General features: G+C 50.0%; 5 protein-coding genes across 5 annotated transcripts; 3 read left to right on the top strand and 2 right to left on the bottom strand.

The window, feature by feature from the left end:
• Positions 1-242: 242 nt before the first annotated feature.
• On the bottom strand, positions 243-2,283 carry AAFC00_005345 (uncharacterized protein; the record flags this gene model as incomplete). The annotated part of the gene is made up of 8 exons (XM_069345118.1): positions 243-338; positions 448-832; positions 901-1,126; positions 1,187-1,449; positions 1,505-1,615; positions 1,672-1,844; positions 1,900-2,046; positions 2,110-2,283. 8 exons carry the CDS (start codon positions 2,281-2,283, stop codon positions 243-245), a joined length of 1,575 nt encoding a protein of 524 aa, XP_069202945.1.
• Positions 2,284-3,343: 1,060 nt separating this feature from the next.
• AAFC00_005344 (uncharacterized protein) lies at positions 3,344-4,237 on the top strand (the record flags this gene model as incomplete). Its single annotated transcript, XM_069345117.1, has 4 exons — positions 3,344-3,440; positions 3,501-3,534; positions 3,593-3,853; positions 3,913-4,237. The coding sequence occupies 4 exons, from the start codon at positions 3,344-3,346 to the stop codon at positions 4,235-4,237; spliced, it is 717 nt and encodes a 238-aa protein (XP_069202944.1).
• Positions 4,238-4,487: 250 nt separating this feature from the next.
• On the bottom strand, positions 4,488-6,082 carry AAFC00_005343 (uncharacterized protein; the record flags this gene model as incomplete). The annotated part of the gene is made up of 4 exons (XM_069345116.1): positions 4,488-4,893; positions 4,954-5,855; positions 5,914-5,965; positions 6,015-6,082. The coding sequence occupies 4 exons, from the start codon at positions 6,080-6,082 to the stop codon at positions 4,488-4,490; spliced, it is 1,428 nt and encodes a 475-aa protein (XP_069202943.1).
• Positions 6,083-6,656: 574 nt separating this feature from the next.
• On the top strand, positions 6,657-7,994 carry AAFC00_005342 (uncharacterized protein; the record flags this gene model as incomplete). Its single annotated transcript, XM_069345114.1, has 2 exons — positions 6,657-7,596; positions 7,648-7,994. The coding sequence occupies 2 exons, from the start codon at positions 6,657-6,659 to the stop codon at positions 7,992-7,994; spliced, it is 1,287 nt and encodes a 428-aa protein (XP_069202942.1).
• A 495-nt stretch (positions 7,995-8,489) lies between these two features.
• Positions 8,490-10,307, top strand: AAFC00_005341 (uncharacterized protein; the record flags this gene model as incomplete). The annotated part of the gene is made up of 6 exons (XM_069345113.1): positions 8,490-8,711; positions 8,765-9,210; positions 9,257-9,392; positions 9,445-9,496; positions 9,549-10,145; positions 10,201-10,307. The coding sequence occupies 6 exons, from the start codon at positions 8,490-8,492 to the stop codon at positions 10,305-10,307; spliced, it is 1,560 nt and encodes a 519-aa protein (XP_069202941.1).
• Between the last annotated feature and the right edge of the window lie 390 nt (positions 10,308-10,697).

Here is a 10,697-nt window from a genome sequence, read left to right as displayed (position 1 = left end):
GGAGTGCTGTATGTACTGTGTACATATATATATACATATGCGTGTGTGTTGTGTGTGTGTGTGTGTGTGTGTGTGTGTGTGTGTGTGTGTGTGTGTGTGTGTAGGCGTACATGCGTGTGCATATACAATAAATCATCTCATCTCGTCTCCTTTCACCTCGTCATATCATCGCCGGCAGTCCCCATTGTAAGTCTTGCGGCTCAGATGAACCACGTTGCCAGCATCAACGGAAAACATCAGAGTCAAGAAGCAGAAGATGCGGAAGCCCGGGATCTATGTAGATCCTTGAGCAAATAACAGACACTGAGGATCATACCGAAGCCAGAGAGTCCGATGGCCTATGCAGGGTGCAATGACTATACGTTAGCCGGACTTGTTTCTTTCAAAGGGGCACAACCCCAGAAGAGAAAAAGGCAATGAAAGACGAGAAGAGAGATCGGAACTCACCAGATACCACGCCCCGCGATAACCCCTGAGTTTATCCGCATTCGTAACCCCGCCATGATTGACGTTCGCCTCAAGGGTGCCCGCAAAGCCCAGCGCAAGCGAGATGGTATAGTTGACCACGGTATTGACCAGGCTCGCCGCGATACCCTGATGTTCTTTCCCGACGGCATTGGAGAGAATCAGCGTGGCGGCGGGAAAGCTGATGTCCATGCCCCAGGGGATGACGAGGGTGCACACGAAGAACTGTGCCCAGTAGGATTGGTGGACAGGCGCGGTGGCGATCAGGATCGTGCCGACTGTGAAGCAGCTTAGGGCGATGATCATGAGGAAGGCGGGCCGCATTTTGCCGAGGAGGTAGCCTGTTGTTATGGATGCTAGGGCGCCGCTAGAGCGGAGAAAGTGGTCAGTTCTCGAGAAAGAGAATCAAGGAGGAAGGGAGGATTATTGCTGTACCTGACTGCCACGGGGCATATATATGCTGTTGCGAGGAGAGGCGTGGCTCCTTTCAGCACTTCTGCGAATGACCAGATATAGAAGACCCAGATGCCGAAACAGCCCCATCCGCAGGCTATACAGCCCAGAACGAAGGCGACGTCAACAGTGAGTGCATCGAAGGGGATCAGAGGTGCGGATGAGACACGCTTCTCGATATAGAAGAATACTGGGACGAGAAGAATGCCTGTTTGGTGTCAGTTCGGGGGGTTGCCTGGCAAGTAGATAGGCATGGGGCTTGACTTACCGAGAATCAACGTGAGGTAAACATACCACGCGACCGAGGGATCAGCCCACCCAATCACTCCAGCTTGGTTCCAGGCAAAATTGAAGAGAATCAAAGCTGTCACGCCGACAAGGCCACCAAGAGGGTCGAGGAGGATAAAGGTCTCCCAGTATGTTCGACTACTTGCCTCTGTTCTTAACTTGGATGGTGGATCAATAATGACGAACCAGCCGACCACAGCTATAGTTGCCAGTGTTATACCGAAGCTCCAGAATGCCCACGGCCTGATTCATGTCAATACGTTTTGTCAGTGGTCACTGGGATTTTACGAAGACTCACCACCAGGCTAAAGAAAACAGGGACGCAAAAGTTGCGCCTATGATCGAGCCGCCAGGCGCGGTTGCTCCAAAAAGTGCAAATACCATGTTCTTTCGAGGCCCAGGGGCATACCTGTAAGGGCTTATCAGCCTGAGGGGAGTACCATAGGTCTTTTCTGCTTCACTTACGTCGCACCCAGTAATGCCAGAGCATTCGGGAGGCAAATACTAGCACCTATACCTTGGAAGACTCGAGCAAAGACAAATAAGACATGATTCGAAAACACAGCAAGGCCGGCGATGATTGACCATAAGCTGAACCAGGAAAACCCGATCAATAGCATCTTCTTGTAGCCGAACACCTTGCCATCACATCAATTCCGGGATAGCAATCTATTCGTCTTTCGATAAACTTACATCTCCAAGCCGGCCCGCCATAAGGATGAACGTGCCGACTGTCAGTGAATATCCTGCAATCAACCACGCCAAGTCACCCGGGTTACTAAGTCCAAAGGTCTGGGCGAGTGTGGTCTGTAAGATGGCTAATACTTGACCCAAGGCTGCCTGCAATTAAAGCTTGTCGTTAACATGATTTGCTTGGTATCTTGAGATATGTCAATCGCCTACCTGCGTACATAGCTGTGCTAGACACACCACAGAAACGAACAGGATCTCCCGCATGGGTGACATCTGCGCTGCAATGGATACCGTAGACATGTTCGACGCTCCAGTCATTTGCTTCTCCAATTGCTCCATCCCTTCACCGGGATCACTGCTAGATACCTCATCGGGGGGTTTCATGGCTTGGAAAAATTGTGTTTTTCAGATTCTGGTGCAGTCACCGCTTCGCGCTTCGCGTGTCGTTTGTTGCTCCAATAGTCAGGTATCTTCTGCAATTGCCCGTTGAAAATTGATGATATAGAATAATAGCGATGCTCCGCAGTAGCTGACTCAATGGAATAAACTCGATTTTAAGTATCACCTACGAAGATACATTGCTCTGATATAACTATTAGGGCAGAACTTACAAGTCCTACAGTATGTCTACTGGTCACGAAAAGGGTTCGACCCATGATCGATAATCAAAAGAGCTAGCATGAACACTGTGATGTCTCTGAGGTACCCTTTGGATGAGATCTCAACCCTAACTCTACGTCTTAATAAAGTTTGCCGAATCATGCTCCGACCGGGGCGGGGAAAACGCGGAGATAATTTGTTGGAAAAGCCGGCTTGTGAATACTGCTATATTGCCGGACGCTTCTGTCCACTGTCATAGCCTCTGTCTTAGCACTCACTCCCGTCTTGGTAACAGCCTAATTATATCCCAGCCTCCAACATGTCTGCACGACTGGCTGAGACAACAGAGTCAGTGAGACTCGCGTGCGTCGGCGAGATAGTCATGGCGTGTGGACACTTCCCATGCACAAACGCCGTGAACTAGTCTAAGCAGTTGTCCATGCCATCCTCATTTTGCCGCGATGTGGCTACTGCCAGTCGATCATTGACTGCTTCCATCTCGCGGAACAGGTATACTAAGCCCAAAGTTTCTTGGTTTGTCTGTGCCTTGTGGTTGTGCAATCTTAAAATGAACACAGACTCATTTGGAAACTAACGGCGAAAACGGCCACGCTGCGCGCCAACAAACAGACAACCCCCCTTTGTGCCTTCTGTTACACAAGTAAAGCGTGTGAAATCCTGAAACATGTAAGGAACTTTGTTTTCTTTCCTATTTGACTTCCTTCCACTTCGTATTTGCTTCGACAGGAAAACAACATAACCCCCTTCTTTAATACTGTCCTTCTAATACTGCTCCTTGTTGTCGAAGCATTACCTCGCATTAACTAGATCATCAAGCTTGACCATGCGCTTCCAAACTGCAACTATCGGCGTCTTCGCCAGTCTCGCATTCGCTCAGAATGCGGTCGAAGTCGATGACAACCCAAGTGGTGTAACTTTTGGTATGACCGTTCACTGAGCAAATAACCATGATTATGGGTCTCATACTAACGTATTCCTAGGCGCCACTCTTCCCAATCTCGGTACTACTGACATGTATGGAGAACACTTACCTTCCCCTCCCTTGTGACCCCACTCTAATACATCACTATAGTCGCGGTTCTCTCGTCGCTCAGTCGAACCCGTCAGGTGTTGGAGCTCTGTTCCAGGTTTCCTTCTCTGGCTTCCCATCTGAAGGTGGTCCCTTCCTTTACCACATCCACGCAAACGACAACTGCGAAACCCCTGGAGGTCACCTTGATCCCTTCGGACGTGGCGACAGTCCATCATGTGTATCGAGCTCCCCCAACACCTGCCAAGTCGGTGATCTCTCTGGAAAGCACGGCAAGATCAACGGCACTTCCTTCTCTGCAAAGTCAGTATAAGTATATCTGTTGAGGTGCGAAAAGGTGCAATGTGCTGACTGAGCCCAAGCTACGTTGATGACTATGTCTCCATGGTGCCAGGAACTGCAGCTTACGTCGGTAACCGCACCGTCGTCGTGCACTACGCCAACAAGACCATCATCACTTGCGGAGTTCTGAAGCAGCTGGCCAATGGCACCACTCTTTCTACCGCCACTAACGGCTCATCCTCGACCACTGCAGGTGGGTCTGGATCTCCCACAGGCTCAAACTCGAGTGTGTTGGGCGGCAGTGGATCTGCTGGGCCATCTTCATCCCCCTTGACTGGTGGTGCAAGCTCAGTGGTCGTTGGCACAAGCGTCATGCTCATGGGCCTTGCTGCCTTGTTCCTTTAAACCTAGGGATTTTATTGCGAGATACAGGCGAACGGTTCATGGAAGCCACTCGTGGAGTGATATGGCTATAAGGGATAAGTTGTACTTGTCGAAAGGAGACACTCACTTTCATAATACAACTAAAATCACGATCGCATGGAAGTAATTGCATATGTAGATCATTAGCACAAGACAAGTGCTCCCCTAAGTTCACTATTCCAGGTCCGTCGACTATCTGACCATAGCTAGAACGATCATGAGCAATTGGTCCTCAAGTCCAGTGCGGGACCTGCTTGAGATCCCCTATCTCGCCAGGTACGTCCTTGGCACCATTTTGTCTGTGCTCAGCTACGGCTTCCGGTCGCTTGAAGTGAGGCTTGAGAGGTATCCAGCTCTCCTCGTTGTAGTCTTCTTGCACTTTTGCACATTTCTTGATACCCCAGTCGGTCACGCCGACCATCAAGCAGCTCTCGAACATGAACGCCATGCTTCCCTCTCCGACTTTCATTGGCTGCAAAGTTGCACCTGAGGCCTTCTCATGCGTGGTCGCATCGGGTCCATGCGCTGACATGACATTGTGCAAGGACGCGCCGGCCGCCTGGAAGCCGCCGCCGGTCTTTGCATCGTACTGACCATGAATCAAACCCATGAACTCGGACATGGTGTTCCTGTGATACCTTTTGTAGCGTGTCAGCATCGATGTATTGTAACGTTTATAGGCCACGTGTTTCGCTTACCAAGGCGGTCTGAAAGTGTCCTCCGCGACGAGCCATCGGGGCGGGAAGATGACGAAATCTGCCACCGCGGTGCCCGGATGCTCGCTCTGTGCCGTAAGCACAGTGAAGATGCTGGGATCCGGATGATCAAAACTGATGCTGCCGATGGTGTTGAATCTGCCCAAGTCGTATTTGTAAGGGTAGTAGAGGCCGTGCCAGGCCACGACATCGAAGGGAGTGTGGTTCTGTTTGGCTTCGAACAGGTGGCCTGCAAATTTGGACAGAAGAGACCATTCCGTGTCTGTATCTTCATCGAAATATGCTACCGGTGCCTGGAAGTCGCGAGCGTTGGCCAGGCAGTTTGACCCTATAGGCCCCAGCTCAGGGAGTTGGAAGTGGCCTTGATACAGCTCGAGGATGTACCCGCGGATAGGCCCACTTGCTAGGTTGACTCTATACCTGATACCGCGAGGAATGACGCAGATCTCGTTAGGTCGAACAAGGAGTCTACCCAACTCGGTCTGGATATCGAGTACACCGTGTTGTGGAACGATGAGGAAGTCTCCGTCGGCGCTGTAGAATGCCTGGTGGGGATCCATACTTCTCCCTGCAGCATAGATGTACATGCCGATACCAGTCTTCATGGTAGGATCGCCTGCACCAGCAATGAGGTGGAGTCCATGGACCCAGTCAACCGACTCATCAATGTCGAAGGGGTCCCATCGCAATTGATTGGGGATCTGGTGGATCGCTTGGCCGGGTCTGTTCTCTGGGTTTGTGTTGAATGTTGCATGCTCACGTGCCTCGAAAGGACTATGGGCTGAAGCTGGCAATATGCGATACAGCCATGATTGCTGGTTCTCGTGACGCGGTGCAGTGAAGGCTGTACCGGAGAGCTTCTCAGCGTAGAGGCCGTAAGGAGGCTAAGAGACGAGTCAGCATGATATGTTGCGGTCCAGTCGACATTCCTCTGCAGCGAACCTGTTGTGGTGAATTCGCAGCCAGTGGCAGGGCACCCTCTATGGCTTCGGACCTTGCAAGGATTCAGTATATAAATGCGAGCATGAAGGGGTTCGACTTACTCATGATAGCTATTGAAGCCATTCTGGTACACGTATTTCTCGGGCTCGTTGAATGTGCTTACTGGCATTGTGTAGAGAAAAGTGATGTCTGTTCCAAATGGTCCGAGACGAATTCATCCCATCTCGCGCATCTAATATCCTCCGGGATGCACTCCATGACCTTTGAGCATCTAACTACGGAGCACATGTCATCCCGCACACGCGGACCTGTGAAGTTGTGCGGAGACGTGCGCACTGCGGAATTAGAGCACATGTCAGAGATGTCATTTTGACGCACAAGGTTTTCTTCCATCAAAGTATGACCTCTAAGGTCGGCTGTATTCGTCGAAAATGGTTATAGTATGTGGGGAAGCCACCCCGCAGTGATAATCGCGGGGTGAAGTTGGAGAAGAAGTGGATTCATGCGGAAACCATCCGCCATCGCAATTTGGTTGTCACTTAGTTTCTACTGCATGGTCGAGTGAGGTGTCGTTCCACGGTGGAACTCATGGATGACTATATCCCTAACATGGGACGAACTTGTGCGAATGGAAAACTCGAGTCTTTTCGCCGCTGATTTGTTGGTTTTCTCAAAGGAAGTTGAAACGTATACTCAAAATTGTTGATCAATAACATCTCTTTTGCTACCTTGCCGTATCAATCATGACGAAAAGCTGGCTACAAATTCCTTCTGGGTCACCGTTCTCTATCGCGAACATACCGTTCGGGATAATTAGTAGTCCAGCAAGACCCAAGCGCGTTCCTGCTATCGCGATTGGAGACTATGCTCTCGATCTGGAGATCTTCACGACACACAATGGCTTCTCGGGTCTGTCGACTATTCAGCCACACCAAGGAGTCTTCAGTAGCCAGACCTTGAACGCTTTCGCTGCCTTGGGAAAGCCACTGCATGCAGCAGTCCGAAAGTACCTGCAATCGGTCTTCCTGGACGCCACGCCGTTCCCCCATGTATTGAAGGACAATGTGGCATTGCAGTCTGAAGCTCTTGTCCCCTTGGCTGATGTGACTATGCACATGCCAATGCAGATTGGAGACTACACAGATTTCTATGCTGGCATGCACCATGCTCACAACGTGGGTGTCTTGTTCCGCGGCCCTGACAATGCGCTGCAGCCAAACTACAAGCACTTACCCGTGGGCTACCATGGACGTGCTTCGAGCGTTGTGATCTCAGGTACTCCAATCAAAAGACCTAATGGACAGATTCTGGACATGGCGACCAAGAGGCCCATCTTTTCTCCTTGTCGCAAGCTCGACATAGAGCTGGAGCTGGGTGCCTTCTTATGCAAAAGCAGCCCCATGGGCCAGCCCATCCCGATCAATGAAGCTGAAGACTACATCTTTGGTATGGTCCTGCTGAATGATTGGTCGGCCCGAGACATACAGGCTTGGGAGTATGTTCCCCTTGGACCTTTCAATTCCAAGAACTTTGGCACGACCATTAGCCCTTGGATCGTCCTCACAGACGCTCTTGAGCCATTTCGTGTCAAAAGTATGCAGAACGATACCGAACTTTTTGCGTATCTAAAGCAAGAAGATGACCGCAATGTATACGACATCATGTTGGAAGTGGAATTGAAGCGTAAGAAATGTAACCTAATCTCGAGTGAAACATTATGCTAATCTAGAGCAGCTGCTTCTGGCACGTCAACCACTATCAGCAAGACGAATGGCCGCAATCTGTTATTCTCGTTTGCACAGATGCTCTCGCATCATTCAATTACAGGATGCCCAATGAATGTTGGCGATCTTCTAGGTTCGGGAACGATTTCCGGAGACCAGCCTTCTGCACGGGGCAGCTTGTTGGAACAGAGCGAGAACGGAAAAGTTCCTGTGAAAATTGGGGAGGGAGAGACACGTATGTTTCTACAGGATGGTGACCAGATCACGTTGAAGGGATTTTGTGGTGACGATGGTGATTTGGTAGGGTTTGGCGATTGTACTGGTTTGATAGAGCCTGCATTAGACTTAGCCAAGTAGTGTGTGTATCCAGAGCCAGAACGTTGATCCTCTTTACAATGACGTTCACTAAAAATTGTAAGCTACTTTCTCCACTCACAACATGTTGCTCGCTACCACAAGCAGGGCAAACTTTACCTGCTGACCACACTGTTCCGCTCAATCATGTATGCGCGTACGTACATATGGATTCAGAAGGTTATTAGATTGAGCGGAAGCATTCCGGAAGAAGGTTTGCCGCACAGCCGATTGATATACTCTCCTCCACGTGCCATGCTCATAGCGCATCGCGGGGAAGACATCTGCAGATGAGGGGGTACGAGGAGATGACATCGCAATGTAGCAGCAGAAAATGAGGACGGAATTAGGAACCAGGAGTGCTGACCGCAGTCAATTCCGCATCTGCATGGTTTCGAACCGCAGGAGACAAATAAGACTTACTACATTATATGAACGAGGAAGCCACTTTCAAGACAACAACCAACCAGTCTTCTCCAATTACAAAGCTATCACAATATGACTTCTCCTGTAGTTGGCGCGGCCATTGTCGCAGTTGTGTTTTTTGCACTGCGGTACTTGCTTAACCAGACCGACACCCCCAAAATCAAGAACTTGCCAGAGATTCCTGGCGTGCCAATCTTTGGCAATTTGCTTCAATTGGGGAGTCAGCATGCTCTGGTAGCCCGGAAGTGGGCCAAGCAATATGGTCCAGTCTTCCAGACACGTCTGGGAAACAAGGTGAATATGACCTTGTATGCCCAGATGGCACAGCGGCTGACACAACAGCGAAGAGAATCGTATTTGCGAACAGCTTCGATGCGGTCAAGACTCTGTGGATCCAGAACCAATCTGCTCTCATTTCTCGTCCGACCTTACACACGTTCCACACTGTAGTGTCAAGCTCTGAGGGATTCACCATTGGAACTAGCCCATGGGACGAGTCATGCAAGGCTCGTAGAAAGGCTGCAGCGACAGCGCTCAACAGACCCGCAGTGCAGACGTATATGCCTTTCATCGACTTCGAGTCGACTCGATCCATCAAGGAGATGTTGGTGAACTCGAAAGACGGAGCCGTTGACCTCGATCCCAATCCTTATTTCCAGCGTTACGCTCTCTCGACATCTCTGACACTCAATTATGGCATCAAGATTGAGGGTAGCATTGACGATACTTTGCTCAAGGAGATCACTCATGTGGAGCGCGAGATCAGTAACTTTCGCTCCACGTCGAACAACTGGTAAGAATCCTTTTGTCGCTCGTGAAGACGTCCCTGACTGGCCTAGGCAAGATTATATCCCTCTGATGAGGTTGTGGCCAAATGGCAATAAGAAGCCGCTCGAATACAAGAAGCGAAGAGGTGCTTATATGAGCAAGCTTTTGGGTATGCTGAAGGCGAGAATTGCTGAAGGCACAGACAAGGTATGCTCCCTAGCCGTGATAAAGGTGACCTTGCTGACGTAGGTGAATGAAGCCTTGTATCACAGGAAACATCTTAAAGGATTCAGACACGAAATTGAACGATGGTAAGTAACCTCCTCGTTTCGGTTATGACCTTCTGACTGATTAAATGTACAGCCGAGGTCATGTCCATTTGTCTGACCATGGTCAGTGCTGGTCTTGACACAGTGCCCGGGAATCTGGTGATGTGCATAGCATACCTCTCCTCCGAGCACGGGCAAGAAATCCAGAAGAGAGCTCTGGCCGAAATCCAAAAAGTATACCCAGACGGCGATGCCTGGGAGAAGTGCTTGAGTGAGGAGAAAGTGCCTTACATAACTGCATTAGTGAAAGAGGTCCTTCGTTACTGGACTGTGATCCCCATTTGTCTCCCAAGAACGAGCATCAAGGATATCCAGTGGAAGGATGCCACGATCCCCGCCGGGACGACATTCTACATGAACGCTTACGCCGCAGACTACGACGAAGAGCATTTCGACTCACCTTCGAAGTTCAATCCTGATAGATACCTTGCGGACGAGTCCTCAAGCGTCACGGGCACGCCTCATTACGGGTATGGTGCTGGGAGTCGCATGTGCGTTGGTTCTCATCTGGCCAACCGAGAGCTCTACACCGCCTTCCTCAGACTTATCACTGCTTTCGAGATTGTGCCGCCAAAGCTAGCCTCTGACAAGCCGGTGCTCGAGGCGCTCGAGGCCAACTCTTTACCCACAGGTAAGTACACCTTTTGACATATAGGATACACATTCGGGTTGCTCATGCCATATAGGTTTGACGATGGAGCCAAAGCCATTCAAAGTCGGCATCCGCGCTAGAGACAGAACGCAGCTCGATCGCTGGATCCGAGAGAGTGAAGAGAGGACAAGTGACTTGTAAGGAAGGAATAGAAAGGTACAATAGCATGGTACAGTTATTGTACATGCGTCGTATACGAGACGCCTAAGCAGTCACAAGTCTTGGTGATCCCCTCAAAGGTCTCCACGTGTGGAGTTCGAAGCCATGATTGGCTAAAAGCACACCATCAAGGTAGCGTCACGCGGAGTGTAGCATAACAACCAGATACTCCGTTAAAATGTGTGGAATTCGTCTTCTGACCTGTGACTTTTTGCTGAGCCTTTTAAGTTTTGTGCAGTATCCGTGGAATACTCTCTCACTTTTGGATCATCTCGTTTCTGAGTGCTTTGTAGTTCAAGTTCAATACACACATAAATTATCAGGCGTCGTTACCAAGGTAGTTTTTCTTGTGTCGCAAGATCGGGTCGTAAG

Source organism: Neodothiora populina (genome assembly GCF_041146345.1).
Source record: "Neodothiora populina strain CPC 39397 chromosome Unknown canker_contig_5, whole genome shotgun sequence".
Taxonomy (NCBI): Eukaryota; Fungi; Ascomycota; class Dothideomycetes; order Dothideales; family Dothioraceae; genus Neodothiora; species Neodothiora populina.
Note: the sequence above shows the minus strand (reverse complement) of the source record. Positions and strands in the feature narration are given on the sequence as shown.